The 27,064-nt window shown below is 32.5% G+C and overlaps 1 protein-coding gene across 1 annotated transcript in view; it reads right to left on the bottom strand.

Moving 5' to 3' along the window:
* Nucleotides 1–27,064, bottom strand: part of LOC127724644 (uncharacterized) — a 336,855-nt gene that overhangs the window by 263,952 nt on the left and 45,839 nt on the right. Inside the window, exons 19-24 of the mRNA XM_052231669.1 lie at nucleotides 25,800–25,956; nucleotides 21,821–21,945; nucleotides 11,107–11,304; nucleotides 8,328–8,423; nucleotides 4,844–5,000; nucleotides 1,409–1,522 (exon numbers count right to left, since the gene is read on the bottom strand). Coding sequence (XP_052087629.1) covers nucleotides 1,409–1,522; nucleotides 4,844–5,000; nucleotides 8,328–8,423; nucleotides 11,107–11,304; nucleotides 21,821–21,945; nucleotides 25,800–25,956 — 847 coding nt within the window. The remainder of the gene's footprint in view (nucleotides 1–1,408; nucleotides 1,523–4,843; nucleotides 5,001–8,327; nucleotides 8,424–11,106; nucleotides 11,305–21,820; nucleotides 21,946–25,799; nucleotides 25,957–27,064) is intronic.

The raw sequence follows: 27,064 nt of genomic DNA, 5'->3' as shown, positions 1-27,064 counted from the left end.
TTCATAATGCAATGTTATATTTATATATATTTATAAAGAACTATAACAAAAATTCTCAATTTGAAATGAAATACATTCTCTAACTGCTAAAACTTTAAAGCTTATTAAATCATCAAAAGTGTCTTTTTGTACCAGAATCAAAACACATTGATGAGGCATGTTTTGTGTTATATTTCTTTAGTAAGCACTTTGTTTAGTCAATAAAATTTCTGTTATGTGCAGTAATGAAACTAACGTTTTTGTCTTTTTTTATTTTCAGGTTTGATATATAAAAGCACAGTTTACAAGAGACATACCTGTGCCTGTATCGCTCACCTGTCCTATTTGTTAATTAGGAATTTTATATTCACATACTATAGATACTGTTGTGTTGATGATCATTTTTGCAATTTAGTTGTTTAATCGATTTGCCAGTTGAATAAAACTTATAATTTTACATGTGGTAGAAATCTTGTAATTTCACTCCTCCGACAACATACAACAATAGATGTTGTCAATAACATTGCATCAAAACAAAGAAAGAAGTTTCTTGCATTGTTTACTTTTATTTACAATAATAGTCAATGTATTACAAACAATAATGAATCAAGGAATTCAAATATCTGTGACCAAACAACGGTGAAAATTAATGTGTTGTTTGGTCAGGAGTTGAATTTTTACAAAATTTTAATTCTTGGATTAGTTATTCTTTAAAAATCTTTGAAATGTATTTGTTTGTGCAATGTCATCAGGTGTTATGTTTTCTGTAAATATACCAGTACAATCAGTCATCTATCGGAAAAGAGAAAAATGACCTTAAATGACCTTTGACTTGAGGTCCAAATATATAGGTGTTTATATGAAGGGATAAGGAGAGGGTGACCTGATAAGTTTTTTCTAAAGATAGGTTACATTTATAGCGGGTTTGATTGTAATTGGAAAGGACTACATGTATACAATATTATATATAACTTTTTTCTCATCACATTTGATTTCTTCTAGCAGATAACTATGTTTAAACCTAATATAAATGCTATCTCGTAAAATGTAAGTCAAATGAACAAAATCACATACATCCAGACAATCAACTTTTAAAATGAAAAACATACTTGTGTAAAGTATTCATAATGTAAATAAGTTTACCACAGTATTTTATCAAAATGGGAACCTTTATAAAGTAATAATCAGACAAATAACAACAATTCAGATGTTTCTGTGATGTATGGTTGTTTAACAGATATTGAATAGTTAATGTTGTCTCATGTTCATCAAAACCAATATATCTTCTTTCCAAGGGATTTTAAAACAAATAAATTTTAACAATAAAAATATATGCGTAAAACTAAATGTATACCAATTTATAAGACTGTTATGAAATTTGGCGAAGAATAAAGAACTGACTGGCAGCATCCATACTAATATTTTTTACCATGAACTTTTATAACCGCTGATGTCTGAATTCCTCCATCCACTTTGCTGAATGCCTGAACGTTTACTTTGGCAGAGGTGACTATTGGTGGTTGCTCGTGTCTTTCAGGTGTACCTACATTGATAATTAAGTGCAATGACAGTTATCCTGTAAAAACACCATAAACAAGGCATTACAAAAAATAACTATTCACTGGTTTTTTTTCTGAAATCACCATGTCATTATATTTCCTGAATCCTAAACAGTTGAAATAAAATAATATGAGTGCCTTGTGTACTAGGAACAGACAATCCATAATGCTGTTTGACACTGTTGAAAACCACAGGTGTGAAAGAACTGATGGCGCCAAAATCCGGCAAAATCATATATACCGTGTAAAGGAATAAATAGTGACAAAATATCAAAATACTGCAAATTTTTATGCACATGGTGATCTGAAGATATTAATTTTGTGTGTTTGACATTATTGAAGACCGTTTTATGATCTGTAGATTTTATTTCTCTGTGTTTTGTACATTTGAAGACCTTAAGAAGATCTATGAATATCTGTTGATGTTAATTTTCCACGTTTGAGTCTGTTGACAGTGTAGAACACCATATGGTAGTCTGTAAATGTTCATTTAGAATGTTTGACCTTCAGAACACCATATGGTAGTCTGTAAATGTTCATTTTGTGTGCTTGACCTTCAGAACACCATATGGTAGTCTGTAAATGTTCATTTTGAGTGTTTTTGACCTTCAGAACACCATATGGTAGTCTGTAAATGTTCATTTTGTGTGCTTGACCTTCAGAACACCATATGGTAGTCTATAAATGTTCATTTTGTGTGCTTGACCTTCAGAACACCATATGGTAGTCTGTAAATTTTCATTTAGAGTGTTTGACCTTCAAAACACTGGTAGTCTGTAAATGTTCATTTAGAGTGTTTGACAATCAGAACACCATATGGTAGTCTGTAAATGTTCATTTAGAGTGTTTGACCTTCAGAACACCATATGTTAGTCTGTAAATGTTCATTTCAAGTGTTTGACCTTCAGAACACCATATGGTAGTCTGTAAATGTTCATTTTGAGTGTTTGACCTTCAGAACACCATATGGTAGTCTGTAAATGTTCATTTAGAGTGTTTGACCTTCAGAACACCATATGTTAATCTGTAAATGTTCATTTTAAGTGTTTGACCTTCAGAACACCATATGGTAGTCTGTAAATGTTCATTTTGTGTGCTTGACCTTCAGAACACCATATGGTAGTCTGTAAATGTTCATTTTGAGTGTTTGACCTTCAGAACACCATATGGTAGTCTGTAAATGTTCATTTTGTGTGCTTGACCTTCAGAACACCATATGGTAGTCTGTAAATGTTCATTTTGTGTGTTTGACCTTCAGAACACCATATGGTAGTCTGTAAATGTTCATTTAGAGTGTTTGACTTTCAGAACACCATATGGTTGTCTGTAAATGTTCATTTTGAGTGTTTGACCTTCAGAACACCATATGGTAGTCTGTAAATGTTCATTTTGAGTGTTACCATAAGGTAGTCTGTAAAAGAGAGTTGAAAATTACCAAATGGATATTCAAACTCATAAGTAAAGAACAAACAACAGCACACAAAACACAACATAGAAGACTGAGCAACACGAACCACACCAAAAACCAGGGGTGATCTCAGGTGCTCTGAAAGGGGTAAGCAGATCCTGCTCCATATGTGGCACCTGTTGTGTTGCTCGTGTAAAAACAAACCCGGTGATAAGTCTAATTCAGTTGGTTACATTCGAGGAAAAGAGGACAGAATAGTGTTTATGACAATCACAACAAATCAGTCATTATTCCTTAATGGTCAACTAACTTGTGATGGCATCTGTAAATTTTTGAGGGATGATTTCAACTTCATCACTTGGAACTCTTGGTTTAATAGCTTCTTTGTAGGCAGCAACCCTCTGTCAAGGTTTTCATGATAGGAAAAGCAAGCTCTGGAATATCATATCAACAGGAATATATACTCCATACCAGCATACGCATGCACTACTGTAATGTTGCTACTTAGAAATAAAAAGTTCACAATTGGGAAGCTGAAATCATCTTTATTGTCTCGTACAGTTTTGTTCTCTACCAACCCTCATTGTCAATTTCTAAATGTAAGTTAAGATATGAGGCAGATGTATTTGTATCTGTTGTATCCTTTATTTCATATTCGATGGGATTAATGTGTTAAACATAGTCATCAAACTTTGAATTATCTAGTGAAAGGATATTATCTTAATAGTGGAACGTGAAGGTAAAGGATAATGCTTGCTCCTTCTTATTCTTCATAAGAAGCTCCTGTATGAAGTCAGCTTCATATGAATAAAGGTACAAGTCAGCAAGAAGAGGAGCAACAGTTGGTTCCCATGGAATGTTGAAAAACATGTCCTCCAACAAGAATGTGTCCATAGTACACGGATGCCCCACTCGCAATTTCATTTTCTATGTTCAGTGGACCGTGAAATTGGGATCAAAACTCTTATTTGGCATTAAAATTAGAAAGATCATATCATAGGGAATATGTGTACTAAGTTTCAAGTTGATTGGACTCCAACTTCATCAAAAACTAACTTGACCAAAAATTTAACCTGAAGCGGGACAGACGGAGGGACGAACGGACGATCGAACGGACACGCAGACCGAAAAACATAATGCCCCTAGGTGGGGCATAAAAATAACAAATATGTTGTCAATCAAGAAATCAAGCATCTTGGTAATGTCAGTTTAAGAGAATTTTTTGTTTGAATCAGAGTGATTTTTTATAAAGTATGATTTATCCCACCTTAGGCCAAGATACTTGTAAATGTTCATTTTGAGTGTTTGACTAATGTTATCTGTAAACGTAGATGTTTATATTTGTGTTTGTCTCATTATATTAAAGTCACATCTATTTTTTTTCATTCTAAATTGGAGATGGCAAGTTTAAATGAACTCCCTTCTTGAACAAAATTTTTTGTGTGAACTCATTCTGAAAATTTTACATTATTTCAATCTGTTTTACCCATGCAGGCAAGTTTTAAATTACAAAGGAGTTCATGGGACAAAGATTTCACTGTATTTATACTTAAGAGGTTTAAAAACAGAAGACTAATAATGATATAATTGGCGTACACAAAAATTCCTCTTCTGTTAATATTGTGAAAGCTGCACAGTCACTAAATTAAGCCCTTGAACATTAACAGGAAAACTGAAACATACAAATCAGGCTGGGCACATTGAATATATATATATGTGACCAAAATGTCCAGAGCACATAACCTTAGCTGATTACTGAAAGGGTCTTGTTTATAATATCTTTAAAAAAAAATTCTTATCAGTCAATTTTTGAATGTGCAATTTGCAATTCTTTAAAATACTGTTTCTGTCAAGAGTTTTACTTTGTATAAAGATAACAGTCAAAATCTAAGCTTACCACTTGTAATTGGTCCATTACCCATCAGAACATACCACTGACTATTTAAGTCATAAACTTTGGGATCTGTTGAATTAATTGCTCGTTGTAGACTACATCTCATGACATTTCCCGTCACTGTTAATGATGCATCCTTTATCACTGAAGATATCCCATTCTAACAAAAAATAGATAATGCATATGATTCCCAAATGTATCAATTATTACAAATTTAAATTCATATAACAAAGTTTGACAGAAAGTGTCATTTTGATCTGACCAATTCACAAAATCTTATGAAATAATAAATCAAGTCAATTATTAATATAAAAGAATTTATATAGTTTGTTTTGCTCAGCTCTTCACCAATCAATTTTTAAACATTGCGACATAAAGAAAGTTTTTTGGATTAAATCTGATGTTTGACCAAAACTTTTTACAAAGTGAAAAGCAATTGGCTCGTTTCAACATTATTCAGAATTCTCAAAAGCATATTTCTTGACCAACGAAAGTGAAATGTGTCAGCACTTATAAACCTATGTGTAGTGGATCCTAGCAGTGGGTTAAATATCAAATGATGTAGTTGATGGAACAGATTTGTGGAAAATGTTATATACAGACAAAATGCCAAAAAAAATCTATTCACATGGTAAATAGAATGTTTATTTTTCATCTAATGTTGATTTATATTTATCTTCAAATTACTTTTCAGTTTATAATTTAGCAACATATTTCGCATAACTCCAAAAAAAGAATTAGCTAAAAATCACATTTATAATGGTTCAGAAAATGTCCCTTACATAACTGTTTCAAGCAAAATAATGTGTAAAGTGATTTACCATTGCTGAAACTTCAGATATAGTTATTCTCATCCTTATCTATAGGACGAACTCTTGAACATCAACTTGATATGTGCAAAATTTGAATTCAAACTGGGCATTGCAGTTAAAGTAAAAAACAACTTCATTCAACTATACTTTACATCTTTCATTTTCAACTTTCTTTTATTCTGTTACCACTTTGGGTTTTTTTTAGACAATGTTTAAAATTTTTGCCCAGCACATCTTAATTTCTCAATACTTTAAAAAAATGCATTCTACATACATTTTCAAAATATTATCAAATTCTTGTTATTTCTTTTATTTTTTGGCAAGCATAACTTCTTTTACAAAATTTTTGTTTTATAATATTTTTTGTTTAATTTTCCTGTTTGAGTGAAGGTCTTCTTTGATGGTTGCAGAGATTGTCAACCATATTTTGTAATGAAAATCATAAATGTATCATTTCCCTGAAAGATATTTCAAAATATTTTATCACAGGGGTAGGCATTGAAAGGGTCTCAATATATAGACCACAATTTGAATAGTATATCTAGTTTATGAATAGACCTTAGTTGCCCTGTTTGAATGGTTTTACACTAGTCATTTTTGGGGCCCTTTATACCTTGCTGTTCGGTGTGAGCCAAGGCGCTGTGTTGAAGGCCGTACTTTGACCTATAATGGTTTACTTTTACAAATTGTGACTTGGATTGAGAGTTGTCTCATTGGCACTCATACCACATCTTCTTATATCTATATAAGAGAAAGTGAAACTAAACATTTTTTTTGTCAATTCTTCTGCAAAGGCTTAACATTTACATCCCAAATAGCCCAATAATAGTTGGCAATTAAAACAACGTTCATATTGATGTCATAAAAGGAACACAAGATATACAAACTTTAAAGAAATTCCTATTTCCTATTTAGCCCTTGTTTTAACAATGCTCCTTTTTGATGATGGCAATTTAAAATTCCTAATTTGCTCAGTCTTTAGTTTTCTATGTTGTGTTTTGTGTACTGTTGTTTGTCCGTTGGTCTTTTTCTTTATTCGTCATGGCGTTGTCAGTTTATTTTCGACTTATGACTTTGAATGTCCCTTTGGTATCTTTCGCCTCTCTATTGAAATTTAAGCTAGAAATAGGAGCCATATTAGGACCAGGGCTTCCAATACAGTCGTATTTTCGGACTTGTCTGGTAAATTATATAAATGACTTGTTGTGTCAATGCTGAAACGAACATTTTAACATAGCTCAGAAAAAAAAAATTGAAGTTTGTCACGTCATATAAGTGACATGATGAATAATTACTATCAAAACAAACCCTACTTCAATACCCTCTCATTAAAATCAAGGTTTAAATTAGTTCTCTGACAGTTGAAATTTACCTGTTCAGGCGACAGGTAAACTATTTTGTATCAGACATTGATTGGTCTATTGAAAGTTATTTTCTTAAATTTCAGCGGTTTGCATCTAACTAATTTAGTCAACAAGATTTAGATTATCAGAAAATGTAAATAAATATGATTTGATGAAAATATCAAAAGGTAGTAATAAAGGTTTTAAGTGAAAAATCGTCAGAACCACGTTGTTTGAACTAGTATACTCGTGTACATGTGCGCAGGTGTGAGATTTAATTTTGCATCCAAATTTTCAAAAAAGCTAAAAATTTCATTGATACCTTTATCTAACATTCATTTCGAGTATTTTCCTGAAGAAATATTGCGGAAAGAGCTACTTACACTCAATTGTGCTTTGTAAACGTGCACAGATTTTATGTATCCGTCTCTGGTCTGTGTTTTACCATTGTCAAGTCAACATCCGGTATTAGGAAAATGTACTTTTTAAAAATGACAGTGAAGTTATTGACAGCGTAATTTTGCACAAATAAAGAGTCTAAGGCAGATATTTGTACGCTGATGCTGAACACTTCGAATGGTGCACTGTCAATTTAACAGTTAACGCCAGAACATCGAACTTATATAAAAAATCAAGTTAAATATCGTTTTTGTGACAATCATAATTTATATCATATGATGCCCAACTGATTACTATGATTGCCTTTTGTTACTAAATCTTAAGGGATTAAAATCAGGATAAGACAAAAAAAATGTCTGGCTGGCTAAAATATTTTTTGGAAGCCCTGATTAGGAACTTATCAATCCATACTCTTTTTCTGTTTGTGTTGCATGTGGTAGTGGAGACAGCCATTGTTCATCGTAATAGAAGTTAGTAGGTAGAAGAGATTATAAGTTTATTAATTCACTTTAGCTTGGTAGCAATTCGCAACTAACTGGAACTTTCATACTTTTTCAATTTCTTAATAACTTTCAGTTCCTGTAATGGTAGCATCAATATTAGTGCTGAATAAGAAAAGTAAAAATAATATCGGGTCTTTAAATCCATTTTTGGAATGAACTACCCTCATCATAAACAATACTTAATAAGGCTGACATAATAAACATGGTTTTAAGGTAAACATATCTTGCTTTTGGACTCCTGCATATGACCAAACAAAATTTAGCATCAATTTAAAAAAAAATATATATAGCTTTCAAAACAAACATTCTTAATGGCCTTGCTGAAATATGATGCTTTTGCAGTGTTATTAAACAAGGAAATAGTCAGTTAACTATGAGAAGATCATACCTTTCTCAAAGAAACTACACCTTTATTGTTAAGTTTACTTACTGCAGACAAGGTATTAAAAGAATAGCCATCATTATATCCCATAACAAAGGAATCACCGCTGGTTTTGTGTTCACACATAATTACACTAGTTTTTCCCTGTAAATGAAAAAAAAAACAAAATGTTCAGGCTGATATTTACAGAGTCAATAATGGCCATGAAAACCCATAAAAATTCAATTTTTTTTCTAGTAATGAAGAACAATTTTTTTCTAGAAAAACGCTTAGATAATAATCAAACAACCTTCCATTTCTGATGTCATTATAGGACCTTAAATCAAAGTTTGATATACTGCATCAGAAAGCAGTAATAATGTTTAAATTTTCATGACAGGATTATACCATACCAGATACCACTTGTAGCTATGAACCTCTTATTTTAATTCTTCATGACACTGATTTTTTATGGATTTGCATATGGTCTAGATTGGCCAAGTAGGAGGTTTGTGCATACCTAAAACTGGTTTAAAATGTGTTTATTTGTTTGTCTATTTTTCAGAGGAGTATGGTGTTGGTGGCTGGTGTGGTCTCTTGCATTGTACAATATTTTTGACAATTCCTCCTTGTCTTTTTTGCTAGTTTTGGTTCTTAGCATTGTGTATGAGTTTCATAAAATTTGCATGAGGCAAACTTAAGTTAGAGTGCAGAAACAAAAATGGGACGGACAGAAGGACGGTCAAGGAAATCAGATCAAGCATTAGTAATGCACCTACATGTACCATGACTTTTTATAAGGTTTTTGTAGCAAAGCATGGATATGGAAATTTGACAATGCACAAATTCACCTACAGTACACAATTAGCTTATTCAAATAATTGCTTCATAAACATGTTTAATTTTGCATGGTTCAAATAATATTTTTCCAAGAGTAACTGTCTTTTAAATCTTAGGTAGAACATATTGGGGTGAAATGTGTTTTTTCTGTCTGAAATAATTTATGAATGAGTAAATCAAATCTTAATGATTCTTAAATTTCTTGTGATGTCTAAATGCATCAATATTACTAATGGACATCAAAGTGAATAACACAATTATAATTTGTGAATTAATGAAAAGTATGAAGTGTTGTCGACGTCAACTGGGGATTTGACAGTCGCAAATGCAGTTTTACTGGCGATACATAGGGAAGCCAGTAAAATGGATATTTGCGACTGTCAAATCCTAATTGACAGCAGCAACTCTTTGATTTTTATTTCCATTTTAAGGATGTAAACCTCTGAGGAGCCAAAAATTTTCTTAACCTGATTTTGGGTTTATATGAAATAAAATAATTGGTGAAGAAAAAATCATAGGGTGGTGCACTTCTTTTTTTGCTGCAGCCATTTGAAAGTACCCAATTCTGATGATTTTCCCATTTTTCATCAATTTTTACCTATTTTTGGGCTATTATCATGAAAAAAATCACAGTTTTACAATTAAACTTTTTTTCATACTTTCAATAAAGATGAATTGGACCAATCTGAATAAATTTAACTTAAAAAAACTATAGGTATGTGTTAATATAAGAAAGTTTTATAAAATTTTGTTGCTTTTTCGTGTCAAATTTACCATGCTGGTCCGAGGACACAGTTATCGTCCTTAGATTTTCGTTGTCTACAAATATAGTCCCTAGTGTGGACAGTGTATAACTTGCAAATTTTTTTCATACACATTCCAAATTTATTTCTTTATATTTTATGCATGAAATATTAAGTAAGGGGATGAAATTACATGTTAAAAAAATTTGGTTGCTGAATCTTTATCTTAAGTAGTGATTTGGTACAGTTAAAAAAGGTCAAAAACTAGTATGTCTGAAGCTGTCAAACTGAATTTTAGACCCCCTTAACATAGAGTTGTCAATATTTTGAGTTAGAGCTGGTAGACTTTTCTATAATTTTGATATTATTTGTCCCAATAGTAGTACACTACACTGTAAAATCTTTTTGAGATAGAGCAGGTGTGATTTTTTTAATTTGACTTTATTGTCTAAAAGAAATGCACTACGAAATAACTGTGTTCTCGGGCCTGCTGTCAATTTTGTTAATTTGGGATTTTTCTCTTTTTTTTGGAACAAAAACCATATTATTTCAACTTCTTTGTTATAAATGATTGAAAAAATACAGATCTAAGAAATTTGAAAAGAAAAAAATTGATATGGGATGTACATGTTTCTGGTAAAATCATTTCTTGTACCCCATACCAATTTTCTCAACATTTTTGCTAATGAGACTGACTTTATGGGTAATAAAATTTGAAAATTTTATTACTCAAAAACTGCTTATTGTAAATACACAATTTTTTCACACAGTTAAGTTTGATTATAATATTTTTTGAATTCATTGATATTTTCCACTCTGGTAATAAATTCAGAACAAGATTTCAACGAGACTGAAACGTCAGAAAAATACATCCTTAATGTAGATTGTTTGCAAAGAACTGATTTTCAAGAGAATTGCATTGAATGAAAATTGTGATTTTTTCTCTGGTACCCTATCACAAAGGGTTCTCCAGGATTTGATAAAACAAGGAAAATTTGATCTTGCATGTACATTGAAAAGGGAACCACTTATGTGAAAATGTCTCAAATTTGGAACAAGCCATCATATACATTAAAGGTTAGGACATAAACAAAGAAATTGAAGAAGGTTCTTTATATTTATAAATTTACATTTTACTCATAAAAGGTTCTCTTAACATACAGGACAAACAAAAAAATCTGTGTACTATGCCCGTATTTTATATTTTAAATCACTGAGATTAAAATATCTTGCAAAAAGCCTTTCAAAAGTGAAGGGCACAATACCATTTCTTGATCTCCAGAAAATCCTATAGCTATCCATCTATTTTCTGTGGTCAATGAGATTTCTTCTGCTATCTTGAATAGGATATAATCTCCATTTTTTTGCCATGTGACCAGTGATGAACATGATGTACCAGAACATGTTGGGAAACATCCTTTAGTTTTACCACACTCTGGATCAGGTGTTATCTTATCTGGAGACTGAAAAATAAAAGGTGATCAACAAATGTTATAAAAACTAAACTAAATTTGGATGGCACACATTTTGATAATGCTCTGTCTGCATGATTGTAGTCATTTGGATAACATGTACAGTCCTTTGTCTCTGGCAAAAAATGTGAAATCTAGTTAATGCGATTGCAAATATTTTATGAAGGATTAGGAAAATCATTACTGAAATTATGAATGCAAGTTTTTATTATGGTAAACTTGAAAACTGTCACATTTTGCACATAAATAAAAATATCACAATAATTTCCGAATTTACAGTATGTCCACATATTCTCTTTGTCTTAAGGTCTCAATCTGCTGTAAGTAAGGTACCCTTTTGTTCATTGATTGAGAACATCCAGAAACTGCCACCAAGAGAAGATAAAGATAAAAACACTGACCCTCGTAATCTGTCAACTGATCTGTATTTTGCGGGTCACACCCATGAATTTCCCCTCCCACCGTGGATTTTTAAAAATACCCGACAGGTGATCAAATAACTCGGAATTCAATAATAACCCGTTTTCTGACCGGTATTGTTTCCGGTATTTAGAAGTGAAATATATACATTCTGTTTTATCAGCTTTTTCCTTTGAAAAAGGAAACAATTGAAAGGTCAAAACTTAGGATTTGGTTATTTACTTTTCTCTTAATTGGATGAATACAGCTATATCAAAACATGTTTTGACACTCCTTTATTTGAAAAGTAACAATTTGCTAACTATCCCGTTAATTGTACGCCAGAAAGTTGAAGCCAGTCAAGCTTGACATGCAATTCTATGTCCTGATTTTAGATTTTTTGACAGTTCAACTTTGCAAAGTTATCCTTTAAAAATCCTTTTAAAACAATTTGAACCTCTCAACTAAATACATTTCTGTTGGGAGAGATACAAGTCCCTTATAAACTATTTTAAACCATTCAATTTTGTTATCACTCAAATGTAAAAGCTTTAAATCAAATCCATGTGACATTATGTTCTAGATATTGCACTGGAAGCAAACACACTTACTTCTTCTTTCTCTTATCTTCCTCCTGTGTAAAGGAGCACATTAGCCATAACTGATTTCTACTTATAGCGGAGGTTTATGAAATTCATTTTTAAAAGTAGTGTGAATAAAACAATTAGAGGGCATTGCTTTAGAAAGATATTTAGGTAATAATAAAAATTTATACAATTAGCAAATACAATAGTGAATATATGTAGAAAACTTGTATCTGTTATAGTATATATTATTAAAAAAAAAATGTGCTCCACCTGTAGCAGCTGGATACGACCGTAGAGGTCGAACTCTGAACAGTTGGGGCAAGTTTGATACAGCTCTGAATTTGGATAGTGATTAAATATCTGACACATTATAGATTTCTGACACAGAATAAATGTGGTCAGATAACTTAAAAATTTGAAATGGGACATTTAATCTACTTAATGGTCCAATATCCAAAATCTAATTCCATGGTGGATTCAGCATATAAAAAAAACCCCATGAATTCACACAAAGTTTAATTTTGGACCCTTTGGACCTTAATATGGACTAATTCGAAAACAGGGAACAAAATTAAAAATCTGAATGCACAGTTAGATTCAGCATATCATAGAACCTCAAGAATTCAGTTTTTGATGAAATCAAACAAAATCTAATTTTGGACCCTTTGAACCTCAATGTAGACCTATTTAAAAATGTCCAAATATTCAATACAGTAATACATGGTAAAAACCTCAAACAATTCAAGACTTTAAATTAATCCTCATGGAAATTGGTTAAAAGATTTGTATTTATTTTCAATTGAGGATTTCTTGCTGTTGTGGAATACTTTGCTGTTGCGCAATACTTAGTAAATCTGTTAACAAACTAAATATAATAATTTGCACACCCTGTTTGGTGTGTATCTCCTGCCATATCAGTATTTGTTGTTTCTGTATATAGATCAGAAATAATTTATGTTAGAACCAGCTTAGCCAGTATTAGAAAAGTTTTGTTATTGGCCCCTATTTGGCCTCTAGTTTCTTAGCGATTAAAGCCACAACCCACAAAATCAACCCTAACCTTCTGTGTGTGGTATGGAGCCTTGTGGTACAATTTCATAGAAATCCATTGACTAATACTTAAGTATTTGTCCAGAAACCAGAAAAACCTTGTTCCTCCCATCCCCCCCCCCCCCTTTTTGCCCCTTATTCCTGTTTTTCCCCTTTTTTTGGCCCCTAATTCCTGAACAGTTTGGGCCATAACCCCCAAAGTCAATCCCAACCTTCCCTTTGTGTTATGGAACCTTGTGGTACAATTTCATAGAGATCCATACACTTATACACAAGTTATTGTCCGTAAACATGAAAACAGCCTTTTTTTGCCCCTTTTTGGACCCTAATTCCTAAAAAGTTGAGATTATAACCCCCAAAATCAATCCCAACTTCCTTTTGTGCTATTGAACCTTCTGGTAAAATTTCATAGAGATCCATTCACTTATACTAAAGTTATTGTCCGGAAACTAAATGTCGTCGTCGGACGACGATGACATGATAGCAATATACGAAGGCAAATTTTTTGCGGTCGTATAAAAACTCTTAATACTAAAATTTAACAGAAAAGACATTGTCTTCCTTAATGCAGATCATGCATTTTCATTTTCAGAGGTTGACAGGTATGGATGGACCTTCTTAAAATATAAGTTTCTGATGAATTCATTTAATCTATGTACATTGAACCTCTATCCTTTTTTTTTTTAAAACTCTCCTTCAAGCTCCAAATATTTTTATGTCTCACCAGGAAAAGCCAACATAATTTTTAAACCAACAAAGACAAAATATTTGTTTTCTACAATGTATTTAAATTCATTTATCACAGTTATATCAAAATGTAAACACTATCATTAAACAATGGAACTTGTGATTATTAACCCTGTACAGTTTAAGGGTTCAAATTTATTTTATTTATAATATACGTAGTATAACTATTCAATAGCATATTGTGATAAAAACTTATTCACGGTGTATATTCAGAACGATTGCTTTCCAATTTAATCGATGGTCACGCTTGCTTTCAGATTTTTGTTGACGAAGAAGTAGGAGACACGAGATGCGGATGTATGATGCTTCAATTGGGTGGTATGTAGTGTTCTCTCTTGTATCTCACGGAATACTAGAGCTATTTTACTTGATAAAAATGTAATGCATGTCATTATGGAAGTTTTTATTCAAGGTTGTAAACTGTACCACAAACACAACACTGTAAACGATTGAACTTGAAAATGCATTTCTTTTGTATGAAACTATTCAAAACATTTAAATTAAACCAGTTTTCAAATCATTTATTGACTTTCCTTTCATTATACTGTTCCATACCTCAAAATTAATTTAATCTAGACATAAATGTCAGTTGCAAAAAATCACAGGAAACGCTGTCTTTCAGATTGTTTATTTTCAGGCTACAGCCTCTTTCAGATGGAACGATTTCCCAATCATCGGGTCACATGCAGACTATATAAAATGTTTTTTTGTTTTTGATGTTCATAAATTAACTCCTACGACACAGGGGAGGTAACAAATAAAATTGACACATTGCTTGTTCGGGAACTGGTTAAATCTACTCTTGGTATGCCAGTGAATTCCACAAGTTAAATTATACTGATTTTTTTTACACCAAGCTGTGTGTCAGAAATTCTTCTTTCATTCGTGAAAAAAAAATAAGATTTTCAGGTCTTCTTTGTTTTATTTGGTTAATTTGGGAAAAGAGATTTTGCATGCTTAATTTTTTTTAAAGAAACATGATTCTATACTGAGACCTAGCTCAGTGAAAAAAAATTTAAACTAGAGGCTCTAAAGAGCCTGTGTCGCTCACCTTGGTCTATGTGCATATTAAACAAAGGACACAGATGGATTCATGACAAAATTGTGTTTTGGTGATGCTGATGTGTTTGTAGATCTTACTTTACTGAACATTCTTGCTGCTTACAATTATCTCTATCTATAATGAACTTGGCCCAGAAGTTACAGTGGAAAATATTTTGTAAAAATTTACAAAAATTTACAAAATTTATAAAAATTGTAAAAAATTGACTATAAAGGGCAATAACTCCTTAAGGGGTCAACTGACCATTTTGGTCAAGTTGACTTATTTGTAGATCTTACTTTACTGAACATTATTGCTGTTTACAGTTTATCTCTATCTATAATAATATTCAAGATAATAACCAAAAACGGCAAAATTTCCTTAAAATTACCAATTCAGGGGCAGCAACCCAACAACGGGTTTTCAAATTCATCTGAAAATTTCAGGGCAGATAGATCTTGACCTGATATACAATTTTACCCCATGTCAGATTTGCTCTTAATGCTTTGGTTTCAGAGATATAAGCCAAAATCTACATTTTACCCCTATGTTCCATTTTTAGCCATGGCGGCCATCTTGGTTGGTTGGCCGGGTCACCGGACACATTTTTTAAACTATATACCCCAATGATGATTGTGGCCAAGTTTGGTCAAATTTGGCCAAGTAGTTTCAGAGGAGAAGATTTTTGTAAAAGTTAACGGATAACGGACGACGGACACCAAGTGATGAGAAAAGCTCACTTGGCCCTGTGGGCCAGGTGAGCTAAAAAAATTACGTGATATAGTTATTTCAAATACAAATTTAAGATATGTCAATTTTACGAAATGGCAAAGTGCCTGATTAGACGTGATACATATAATTATATATTGTATGACTAAAGAAGACTTTTTTATCACAAACTAGTCAAAACATTTACTAAATTTTATCATCGGTACAAGGACATCATTCGTAAATATAAATCAACATGCAGACATCTTATATGTTCAGGTATTTCACATCCAATATTTTATGGTAATATTCTTTACAAAGCACAAAAATGTCGGCATTCACCTCAAAAGCTAACCAAACCTTTAAACAGACTTATTCGGAAAGGATATAGTTACGATACTGTTGTCGAGTCATTAAGGATTGCATATTTTGGTATTAATATTGATTCACTCATAGGGTCTTTGCATCGGAAATAAACACATTTATTCTAAAACCAGTTGTTGGCATGATATGGGTTATGTTCTTCTTATATATTTTATGAGGGTATGATACTAAACCTCTAACGGGAGGGATTGTACTTGATTTTCATATGATGAAGACATAATCTTTCAATCAGTTTAATTGAGGTCTGGAGCTGGCATGTCAGTAACTGCTAGTAGTCTTTTGTTCATTTATGTATCATTTTCATTTTGCTTAGTTTCTTTTGTTACCTATTCTGACATCGGACTCTGACTTCTTTTAAACTGAGTTTTACTGTGCGTATTGCTATGTGTTTCTTTATTCTACATTGGCTAGAGGTATAGGGGGAGTTTTGAGATCTCACAAAACATGTTTAACCCTGCCGCATTTTTGCGCCTGTCGCAAGTCAGGAGCCTCTGGCCTTTGTTAGTCTAGTATGTTTTTTCATTTTAGTTCATTTATATGTTTTGGAGTTTAGTGTGATGTCCATTTTCACTGAACTAGCACACAATTTTATTTAGGGGCCAGCTGAGGACCACCTCCGGGTGTGGGATTTTCTCGCTGCATTGAAGACCCATTGGTGGCCTTCGGCTGTTGTCTGCTCTTTGGTCGGGTTGGTGTCTCTTTGACATATTCCCCATTTCCATTCTCAATTTTATTTTTTGTTGAATAAACTGAATTTGATTTTTTTCCTTTGTAATACTGGTTATTTCAAGCATTACTGCCAAGTTTTGTCATAATCAGTTCAATAATTTGTGAAAAATCTAGTATAATGTAAGACGACATCTACAGCGATTCCAGCAAAATTTCTTCGAAAAATCCAAATCAAGCTGCATCATGATAGAATATAGTGTGGACCAATAAATGATCAAATATTGATCTCATCTGCCTACAAACAGTTGAATATGATACAAAAGATGACTCTAGGTTGATAAATACCACTAATGGACCTCTTTGTCTTCATTATAAGGCTCCTTTTGGTCCAGTTATACCTCTCATTTCCTCAAAATTTCAACTTTTTAGGCCAATAAATCAAAATTTTGGGGTAACTTTCACTCATTTATGAAAAAAATGTGATAATAAATGAGTAATTGAAGTATTGAAGTTAAATGAACTATCCATATAAAAGTTTACTGACTCCATGGAGGTTTCAATAAGTCCTTACGTAAAACTTAAATTTACGCCGCATTCCAGAGAGGGACATAAAAAGCTTCCCTTTTAGTGAATAATTTGTTGTTACTGCTTCAAAAATAATTTCATGTACTAATAACTATGTATTTTTTTAAGCATAACTTAGGAAAAAGTTTTCTTTTATAGCAAATTATAAGAAATAAGGAAAAAAAGTCAGAAAAAGTTCTCCAAAACACTGAGTATGGCTTGCTCTGTCTACATATATTCACTGTAGAGTCCTATTTCAAGGCAATTTTCTCATTAAATGTGTTTTTGATACTCAATCCTCTCAGAATATTTCATTTTTGTAATATTTCACTTAAATGGCATGAATTTTTAACAAATGAGAGTACACACAAGGTCAAAGGTGCATATGCAGCTTCCAATAATAGGTGTAATACCACCATTGATTTTCCCCTATTAGTCTTTGTTAAATTTGCAGAGTTGCAGTAATGACTAAAGAATATGCAGCGGTACCCGATAACTTTTAGGTTTTTGTGCACAGCTTATCATTATAAAATATCCTGAATGACAAGAAATTTGGAGAGCAAGTCATGACAATGAAGTTTCGAAACAAAAGACAAGTGAAACACAGGCAAGAAAAACAAACAACAGCAAATAATGGGCAATTATACAGTGAAAAGTTGTGAAATGAGAAAACTTAGGGTGCGTAAAAACAGGTTGGGAATCATGTGCTCTAGAAGGGTAAATGATTTCTGCTACTTATATATTTAAATCTTAACATTTTAATTATCACTTTTGCTTGTCCCCAAAAAAACAGGTTTATAGATAGATATAAGAAGATGTGGTATGAGTGCCAATGAGACAACTCTCCATCCAAGTCAAAATTTATAAAAGTAAACCATTATAGGTCAAAGTACGGTCTTCAACACGGAGCCTTGGCTCACACCGAACAGCAAGCTATAAAGGGCCCCAAAAATTACTAGTGTAAAACCATTCAAACGGGAAAACCAACGGTCTAATCGATATAAAAAACACCAAGGAGAAACACTTATGAACCACATCAACAAATGACAACTACTGAACATCAGATTCCTGACTTAGGACAGGTGCAAACAAATGCAGCAGGTTTAAACATTTTAATGGTACCAAACATTCACCCTTTTTCTGAAACAATAGTGTAACATCACAACATAGAAAGACACACTATAAAATATCAACTGAAATAGCTTAACTCAATCAAAGGACATATTAACACCAGTGAACATACACTGAACAAATAAATTTGACCTATGATACAATGCAAATACAAAATAAATAAACTAAGGGAAGAATAATAAAAGTAACATGTTATACCGCTATGAAATGTTAAACAATTTAAGAAAAACAATATGCTTGAACAAAAATATCAGCCATTTGCAATTACTTTAAACACAGGTAAATGAAAATAATTTTGTTGTTAGGTATACCTGTACAGTTCAAATAGAGAAAGGAAATATTTTTACAAAATAAATAATATTGATGTTCATAGTACGAAGTGAAAATTTAAAGTAATACCCAACACTTATCAAAGCTGGTATATAGACCAGATATAACCTGAATAACATTAAATAACAAAAAAGCATTACAATTAGTATCAACAGGTCAAATAAACAAGAAAGAACGATTTGAGAGTTAATCTGTTTCTGAAAAGATACTAGTTTAAAATATATTGACACCCGCAAAAGAGTAAAAGTTTAATACACCAAATTATTTTTATCTGACCAATACTCCGAAAAAAGTACCTGTAGTTGTTCAGTCTTTACTTAAATTCACATAATAATGGCACAATATGTGTACTTACAAACCTTTCAACAGACTTATTCAGATGGGATATAGTTACGATACTGTTGTCAGGTCATTAAAGATGGCATTTTTTGGAATTCATATTGATTCACTCATAGGGTTTTTGCATCAGAAATAAACACATTTATTCCCCGTTTCCATTCTCTATTTTATTACAGTGTTTAGCTTAATTCTAAAGAAAACACCTAATTATATACACCAGAAGATAATAAAAAACTGTAATTTTGACAGATTGTAGCAAATTTCGGGTACATGCATCTAGCTATACCAAAAGCATATAAGAAGGACATCGTTAACCAAAACCCAAATTATGTTAATTAATTGGAAGTAAAGGTATTGTGTATTGTCTTTTGGAAACAAACTAATTCATTTTGGATAGGCACGTTCTTCGATGCAAAATTGAGCAAAGAATTTGCAATTTTGTATCAAAATGCCTTCAACAGCAACATGTAGCACTGAATAGCATGTTGATTTTATGGAAATAAGTAAAATTGTTAAAAAAAAAAAATTGAACTATTTAAAAATAAATTTCCATTTTCCAGAAGGATTTGAATACACATAAGAGTTTGACCATGTGAATTAAACAAATACCGGGAAGTTCCTACAACTTAAATGCAAGCTTTTTCAAACCAGAGCTTTACCTGTCATTTCCATTTGATGACATTTGGTACCGCAAAGGAAAATAACAAATGGACTAACATTATTTTCTCTGGGAATGTTATGACATGTGTAAAACATGGAAATTGATTCATCTTTTATTTGAAATTTAGAAATACGTAAACAACAAGGAAATTTACAAAAAATGCAATGTGCCAAGCCTGGAATAGTAAAAAACTAGAAACAAATAAAATCAAAGAGCCTGAGGGATGGGATGGGGAGGGGTGGTTGCTTGATGTTCATTGAAAAAAAAACGATCAAAAATTTAACTGAAAACCTATAATGCTGTGAAAATAGGAATTAATATAAATAAATATCTGTGTTTTGTATGGCCATTATGAATAAAATATAAAAAAGAAGATGTGGTATGATTGCCAATGAGACAACTCTCCACAAGAGACCAAATGACACCGAAATTAACAACTACAGGTCACTGTACAGCCTTCAACAATGAGCAAAGCCCATACCGCACAGTCAGCTATAAAAGGCCCCGAAATGACAATGTAATACAATTCAAACGAGAAAACTAATGGCCTAATTTATGTACAAAAAATGAACGAAAAACAAATATGTAACACATAAACACACCACAACCACTCAATTACAGGCTCCTGACTTGGGACAGGCACATACATACAGAATGTGGCGGGGTTAAACATGTTAGCGGGATCCCAACCCTCCCCCTAACAATTTGAACATTTTTAAAAACAAATTAAAATATGTTACATACCTGCCAACTTTTAAAAATTTCCACTGGGGATTTTAATCACAAGAGGACCTAATCCATACCTTTACATGTCATTAGTGTACTTAATTAGAACATCAATTGTTTTGAATGAGTATACATACATTTAAATTAATTTTTTTACAATTCTGAATGCCTTTTTTTTAAAGTATTTAGTCTAAATAAGTGAATCTGTGAGCTACTGCTCACTAATGATACCCCCGCCCCGCTAAAAGTATAAGGTTAACAAGAAGTTGTTGAGTGATGAATCTGAAAACGCATCACAAAGTATAGCTGACTTATATAAACCCTGAAACCAAATTTCAGAAATCCTTGTATTGTAGTTCCTGAGAAAAATGTGATGAAAATTTTCAACTTGGCTATCATGTGTAAAATGATACAAGTGTTCGGTAAACAGGAAGTTGTTGAGTGATGAATCTGAAAACGCATCACACGGTATAGCTGACTCATATATAAACCCTGAAACCAAATTTCAAAAATCCTTGTATTGTAGTTCCGGAAAAAGATGTGACGAAAAATATTCATGGGACGGAAGGACGGACTGACGGACTGACTGATGGATGGACAGACAGAGGTAAAACAGTATACCCCAACTTTTTTAAAGTGGGGGTATAATAATTGAGTTTTATAAGGGTCAGGTCAACACCTCTCAAGGCGGATATCCCCTATAAAGCAGAAAAGTTGACAGATCTGTATGTATGTGCTCACCAAATTTCTTGTAGTTGATAAGTTCAGTGTTAGCTAAAGCTATTGAAAGATTTATAAGATTTCTTAAGTGAATCAGTCTGAGTCAGGTGATTTTATCTAAATTTACTTCATTTCAATCAAAGCAACTTGGGTTTCAACAAGTACCATTATTCAACACATTCCATATTTTCTCTTGACGAAAACCAAATTCAAATGATATGCAGAAATGAAATGGTTAATACAATTTGTCCCAGTACCAAGTTAGGCTATCTGGAGCAAGCATTGTTCATTGTTGTTATTTTAAGGTATGAGGTGGTTGCTTTGGTCTATTGTACTGTCCAATATTTTAAAATAGTTCCAGTAATCCTTGTTATGTGTATGGTTTTCTTTGTAGTATTTTTAATTGACAATAGACTACTGATACTAGATATTATTTATATTTGTTGTTACTTGTGTAGATGGAATTGTTGACTCAGGACTGGTGGTTGGTCCAGCAGTGGTAACTGTAGTTATGTTTATGAAGTTTTCTTTAGATGAAGTTGATATTGGTTCCACCTCGTGATGACCTGGAATACCTAAAAATACACATTTGTAGAATTCATCATCATTGTTGCAAAAATTGTGTATTATCAAAAAAATAAAAGAACACAGTTCCAATGTCCCCCACATTGCACATATTTTATCTATCCAAGGGAAATAACTAAATAAAAACTATTTTTTTGTTCTTTTAAACTTTTTACAAATATCTTAGAGAAATGAAGGTGTCCTTTTTGTTGTTAGGGATGAGGGATGGATAAATACCCTGCCACATCTGGCCTGTCTTTATGTCTGATGAATTAAGCCTTTTCCACTGATTTTTATAGTTTGTTCCTTCGTTGTGCTGTTACACCATTGTCCCAGGTTAGGGGGAGGGTTGAACGCTCACAAACATGTTGAACCCAGCCACATTCTTTATGTGCCTGTCATAAATCAGGAGCCTGTAGTTTAGTGGTTGGCGTTGGTTCATGTCTGTCACATTTGTTTTTCGTTAATTATTTTGTTACAAATTAGGCCATTAGTTTTCTCAATTGAATTGATTCATATTTTTCATGTCGTGGCCTTTTATAGCCCACTATACGTTATAGGCTTTTCTCACTGTTGAAGGCTGTACGGTTGCCTATAATTGCTTACATCCACTTTATTTGAACTTTGGTGGATAGTTGTCTCATTGGCAATCATACCTCATCTCCTTGTTTTTATATTGAGAGCAAATACAATGCAATTTCTAATATAATTAACATTTCCATGGGGCTTAACACCTTTACAAATATTTGATTGGCACTGATTTTCGACTTGTCCGAAACATTGCTTATATAAACATTTCATATAAATTTGATACAAATTTGGCAAAAATTGTAAACATGAGAGCAATTACAATGCAATTTTCCATATAATTAATATTTCCAAAGGGAATACCTCTTTAAAAAATATTAGATTGGCATTGATTTTCAATCTTATCTGAGATTGCTGATATAAACCTATGATATAAGTTTCATAAAATTTTGGCAAGAATTGCACCCATGAGAGCACTAACGATACAATTTTCCATATAATCAATATTTCCAAGAAGCATAACTCTTTTAAAAATAATTGATCAGCAAAGATTTTCGAAAGTGTCCGAGACATTGATGATATAAACCTTTAATATAAATTTCATAAAAATCTGGCAAGGATTGTACCCATGAGAGCGCTAACAATGCAATTTTCAATATAATTAATATTTCTAAGGGCATAACTCTTTAAAAAAAATTGATGGTCTCTGATTTTCGAACTCGTCAAAGACATTGCTGATATAAACCTATGATGTAAGTATCATAAAATTCTGGCAAGAATTGTACTCATGAGAGGGCTAACGATGCAATTTTCCATATAATTAATGTCTCCAAGGGGCATAACTCTTTTGAAAATAATTGATTTTCGAACTTGTCCAACACATTGCTGATATAAACCTATGAAATAAGTTTCATAAAATCTGGCAAGAATTGTACACGTGAGAGTGCTAACCAAGCAATTTTCCATATTATTAATGTTTCCAAGGGCACAACTCTTTTATAAATAATTGATTGGCACTGATTTTCAAACTCGTCCAAGACATTGCTAATATAAACCTATGATATAAGTTTCATAAAAATCTAGAAAGAATTGTATAAATGAGAGCACTAATGATGCAATTTTCCATATTATTAATGTTTCCAAGGGGCATAACTCATTTAAAAATAATAGATTGGCACTGATTTTCAACCTTGTCCAAGACATTGTTGGTATAAATCTATGATATAAGTTTCATAAAAATCTGGGAAATATTGTACATGTGAGAGTGCTAAAAAGACCAGACGGACGGACAGATGGACAGACGGACCGATGCCCTGTATTTCTATGTCCCCTGCAACACATTGGGGGACAACAAAATCACATAGCAAATATAGAGCAAGAAACCTTCAAGTTCAAACAGCATGACAAGAAATATAACTAGAGATCTCTGATGAATTGAGAGTCATATCAATCATGATAAACAAAAAAGAAATGTTACTGTCAAAAACATGTTTTGCAAAATTAAAATGAAACTGGAACATTAGTTGATAGGGCACCATGCCCCTCTGGAACTATCACATTCCTATGATCAGTGAACTGTGAAATCAGAGTGAAAGCTGTAATTTGACACATAGTTTTAAAATTGCTCAAAATAAACATGTGTACTTAGTTTCTAGTTGTTGTGACCACAACTTCATGGTAACAACATAGTCAAGAACTTCAATCTTAACATGAGCTGATTCCACACTATCACAAAATTTCAATTTTAATAAACCATGAAAATGGGTCAAAATTGTCATGGCATGTAATTTAAAAAGTTCACATCTTTCAAATTCATGATGAAATAACCTTAACCAAAACTGTAACCTGATATTGAATGGACCAACAGGTGAACAAACAAATGGACAAACAGTTGCACAGACCAGAAAACTTATTGCCACTGTATTATTATAACATAGAAATGTACAAAGTAACCTTTAGAATATTTTAATAAAGATATCCTTACAAATTGTTGAATTTTTCATTGAAATACTTTCATCCATAAAAAAAAATATACTTGACCGCAAAGGAATACAGAATTATTGTAGCCATATAAAAACAAGAGTTCACACGCTGAAATGTCTCGCTTACCATACTGACCATTGATTTTATGTTGATAGTCCTAAATATAAAGTTTTTCTACCAGTATCACATTAACATTTATGATCCAAGAAAATGAGGTCAAGGTCAGATAAACCAAGCTGGAAATACATGTCCACCTTTAATACAATCCTTCCATACACCGAATATAGATAACCTATTGCTTATAGTATAAAAGAAACAGACCAAACCATGGAAATTATATTTTGACCAATGAAACATGAAAATGAGGTCAAGGTCAGATGACACCTACCAGTTGGACATGTACACCTTACAATCATTCCATATACCAAATATAGTAGACCTACTGCTTATAGTATCTGATATATGGACTTGACCACGAAAACTTAACCTTGTTCACTGATCTATGAAATGAGGTCGAGGTCAAATCAAAATTGTCTGAAGGGCATGAGGACCTTGCAAGGTACGCACATACTAAATATAGTTATCCTATTACTCATAATAAGAAAGAAATTAACATTACAAAAAATGTTGACTTTTTTTTCAAGTAGTCACTGAACCATGAAAATGAGGTCAAGGACAATGGACATATGACAGACGGAAACTTCGTAACATAAGGCATCTATATACAAAGTATGAAGCATCCAGGTCTTCTAGCTTCTAAAATATAAAGCTTTTAAGAAGTTAGCTAACGCCACCGCCGCCGCCAGATCACTATCCCTATGTAGAGCTTTCTGCGACAAAAGTCGCAGGCTCGACAAAAATGAGGTCAAGGTCAGATGACACCTGCCACTGGGACATATACACCTTACAATCACTACATACACCAAATATAGTAGACCTATTGCTTATAGTATCTGAGATATGGACTTGACCACAAAAAGTTAACCTTGTTCACTGATCCATGAAATGAGGTCGAGGTCAGGTGAAAACTGTCCGACAGGCATGAGGACCTTGCAAGGTACTCACATACCAAATATAGTTATCCTATTACTCATAATAAGAGAAAAATTAAGATTACAAAAATTCTGAATTTTTTTTTCAAGTAGTAACTGAACCATGAAAATGAGGTCAAGGACAATGGACATATGACAAACAGAAACTTCATACCATAAGGCATCTATATACAAAGTATGAAGCATCCAGGTCTTTTACCTTCTGAAATATTAAGCTTTCAAGAAGTTAGTTAATGCCACCTATGTTGAGCTTTCTGTGACAGAAGTCACGGGCTCGACAAAAATTAGATAAAAAAACTTACCTGCATTTATAGGTCCATTTGCCATTAGAATGAACCATTCATTGTTCAGATCAAATACTTTGGGATCAGTTGAACTCATTGTTCGATGAAGAGTACATCTCATAATTTGTCCAGAAACAGTAAGTGATGCATTACTAATCATTTTTGATGACATATTCTGCCAAAAAAAATAAGTATTGCCATCTGATTATAGAACAAATGTAAAAGTAAGTTTTTAATATAGCATTTTATCAATGCCAATATTCAACAAATGCAAATATAAAACAAAGATAATTTAATATATCTCCTGTATATTTTGAAGTAGAATACACTGAGCAAATACTATAATTCAATTTTAATCATTTCTATGGACATTGGATGTTGTTTTTTTTTTGCCACATGATTTTGAGCATCATGCTCAACTTAATTCAGCATAAAGCAAGAATGTGTCCATAGTACACGGATGCCCCATCGCACTATCATTTTCTATGTTCAGTTGACCGTGAAATTGGGGTCAAAACTCTAATCTGGCATTAAAATTAGAAAGATCATATCACAGGGAACATGTGTACTAAGTTTCAAGTTGATTGGACTTCAACTTCATCAAAAAACCACCTTGACCAAAAACTTTAACCTGATGCGGGACAGAGAGACGAATGGACTGATGAAACGGACGGACAAACGGATGCACAGAACGAAAAACATAATGCCCCTAGGTGGGGCATAAAACAGCATTCAACGTCCACCTTCATACAAAAGAAAAAGTGCATGGATAAGTTAAACAAGAGTGCACACGCTGAAATGTCTCGCCTTCTTTACTAACCATTGATATTATGTTGATAGTCCTAAATATAAAGCTACCACAACTATAACATCAACTTAACATGATCCAAGAAAATGAGGTCAAAGTCAGATAAAGCAAACGAGAAATACATGTACACCTGACAATCATTCAATACACTAAATATAGTTGACCTATAGCTATTTGCCAAAGTTTCGAAGATACAGACTTAACAAAGAAAACTAAACATTGACCAATGAACCATGAAAATGAGGTCAAGGTCAGATGAACCATGCCAGGCAGACATGTACACCTTACATATAATCTATGCATTAAATATAGTTGACCTTTTGCTTATAGAATCTAAGAAACAAACTTAACCATGAAAACTTAACATTGACCAATGAACCACCAAAATGAGGTCAAGGTCAGATGATACCTTCCAGACAGACATATACAGCTTACAATCCTTCCATACAACAAATATAGTTGAACTATTGCTTAT

This window comes from Mytilus californianus, unplaced genomic scaffold (assembly GCF_021869535.1).
Source record: "Mytilus californianus isolate M0D057914Y unplaced genomic scaffold, xbMytCali1.0.p SCAF_14, whole genome shotgun sequence".
Taxonomy (NCBI): Eukaryota; Metazoa; Mollusca; class Bivalvia; order Mytilida; family Mytilidae; genus Mytilus; species Mytilus californianus.
The sequence above is the reverse complement of the archived record's forward strand: the minus strand, read 5'-3'. Positions and strand labels throughout refer to the sequence as shown.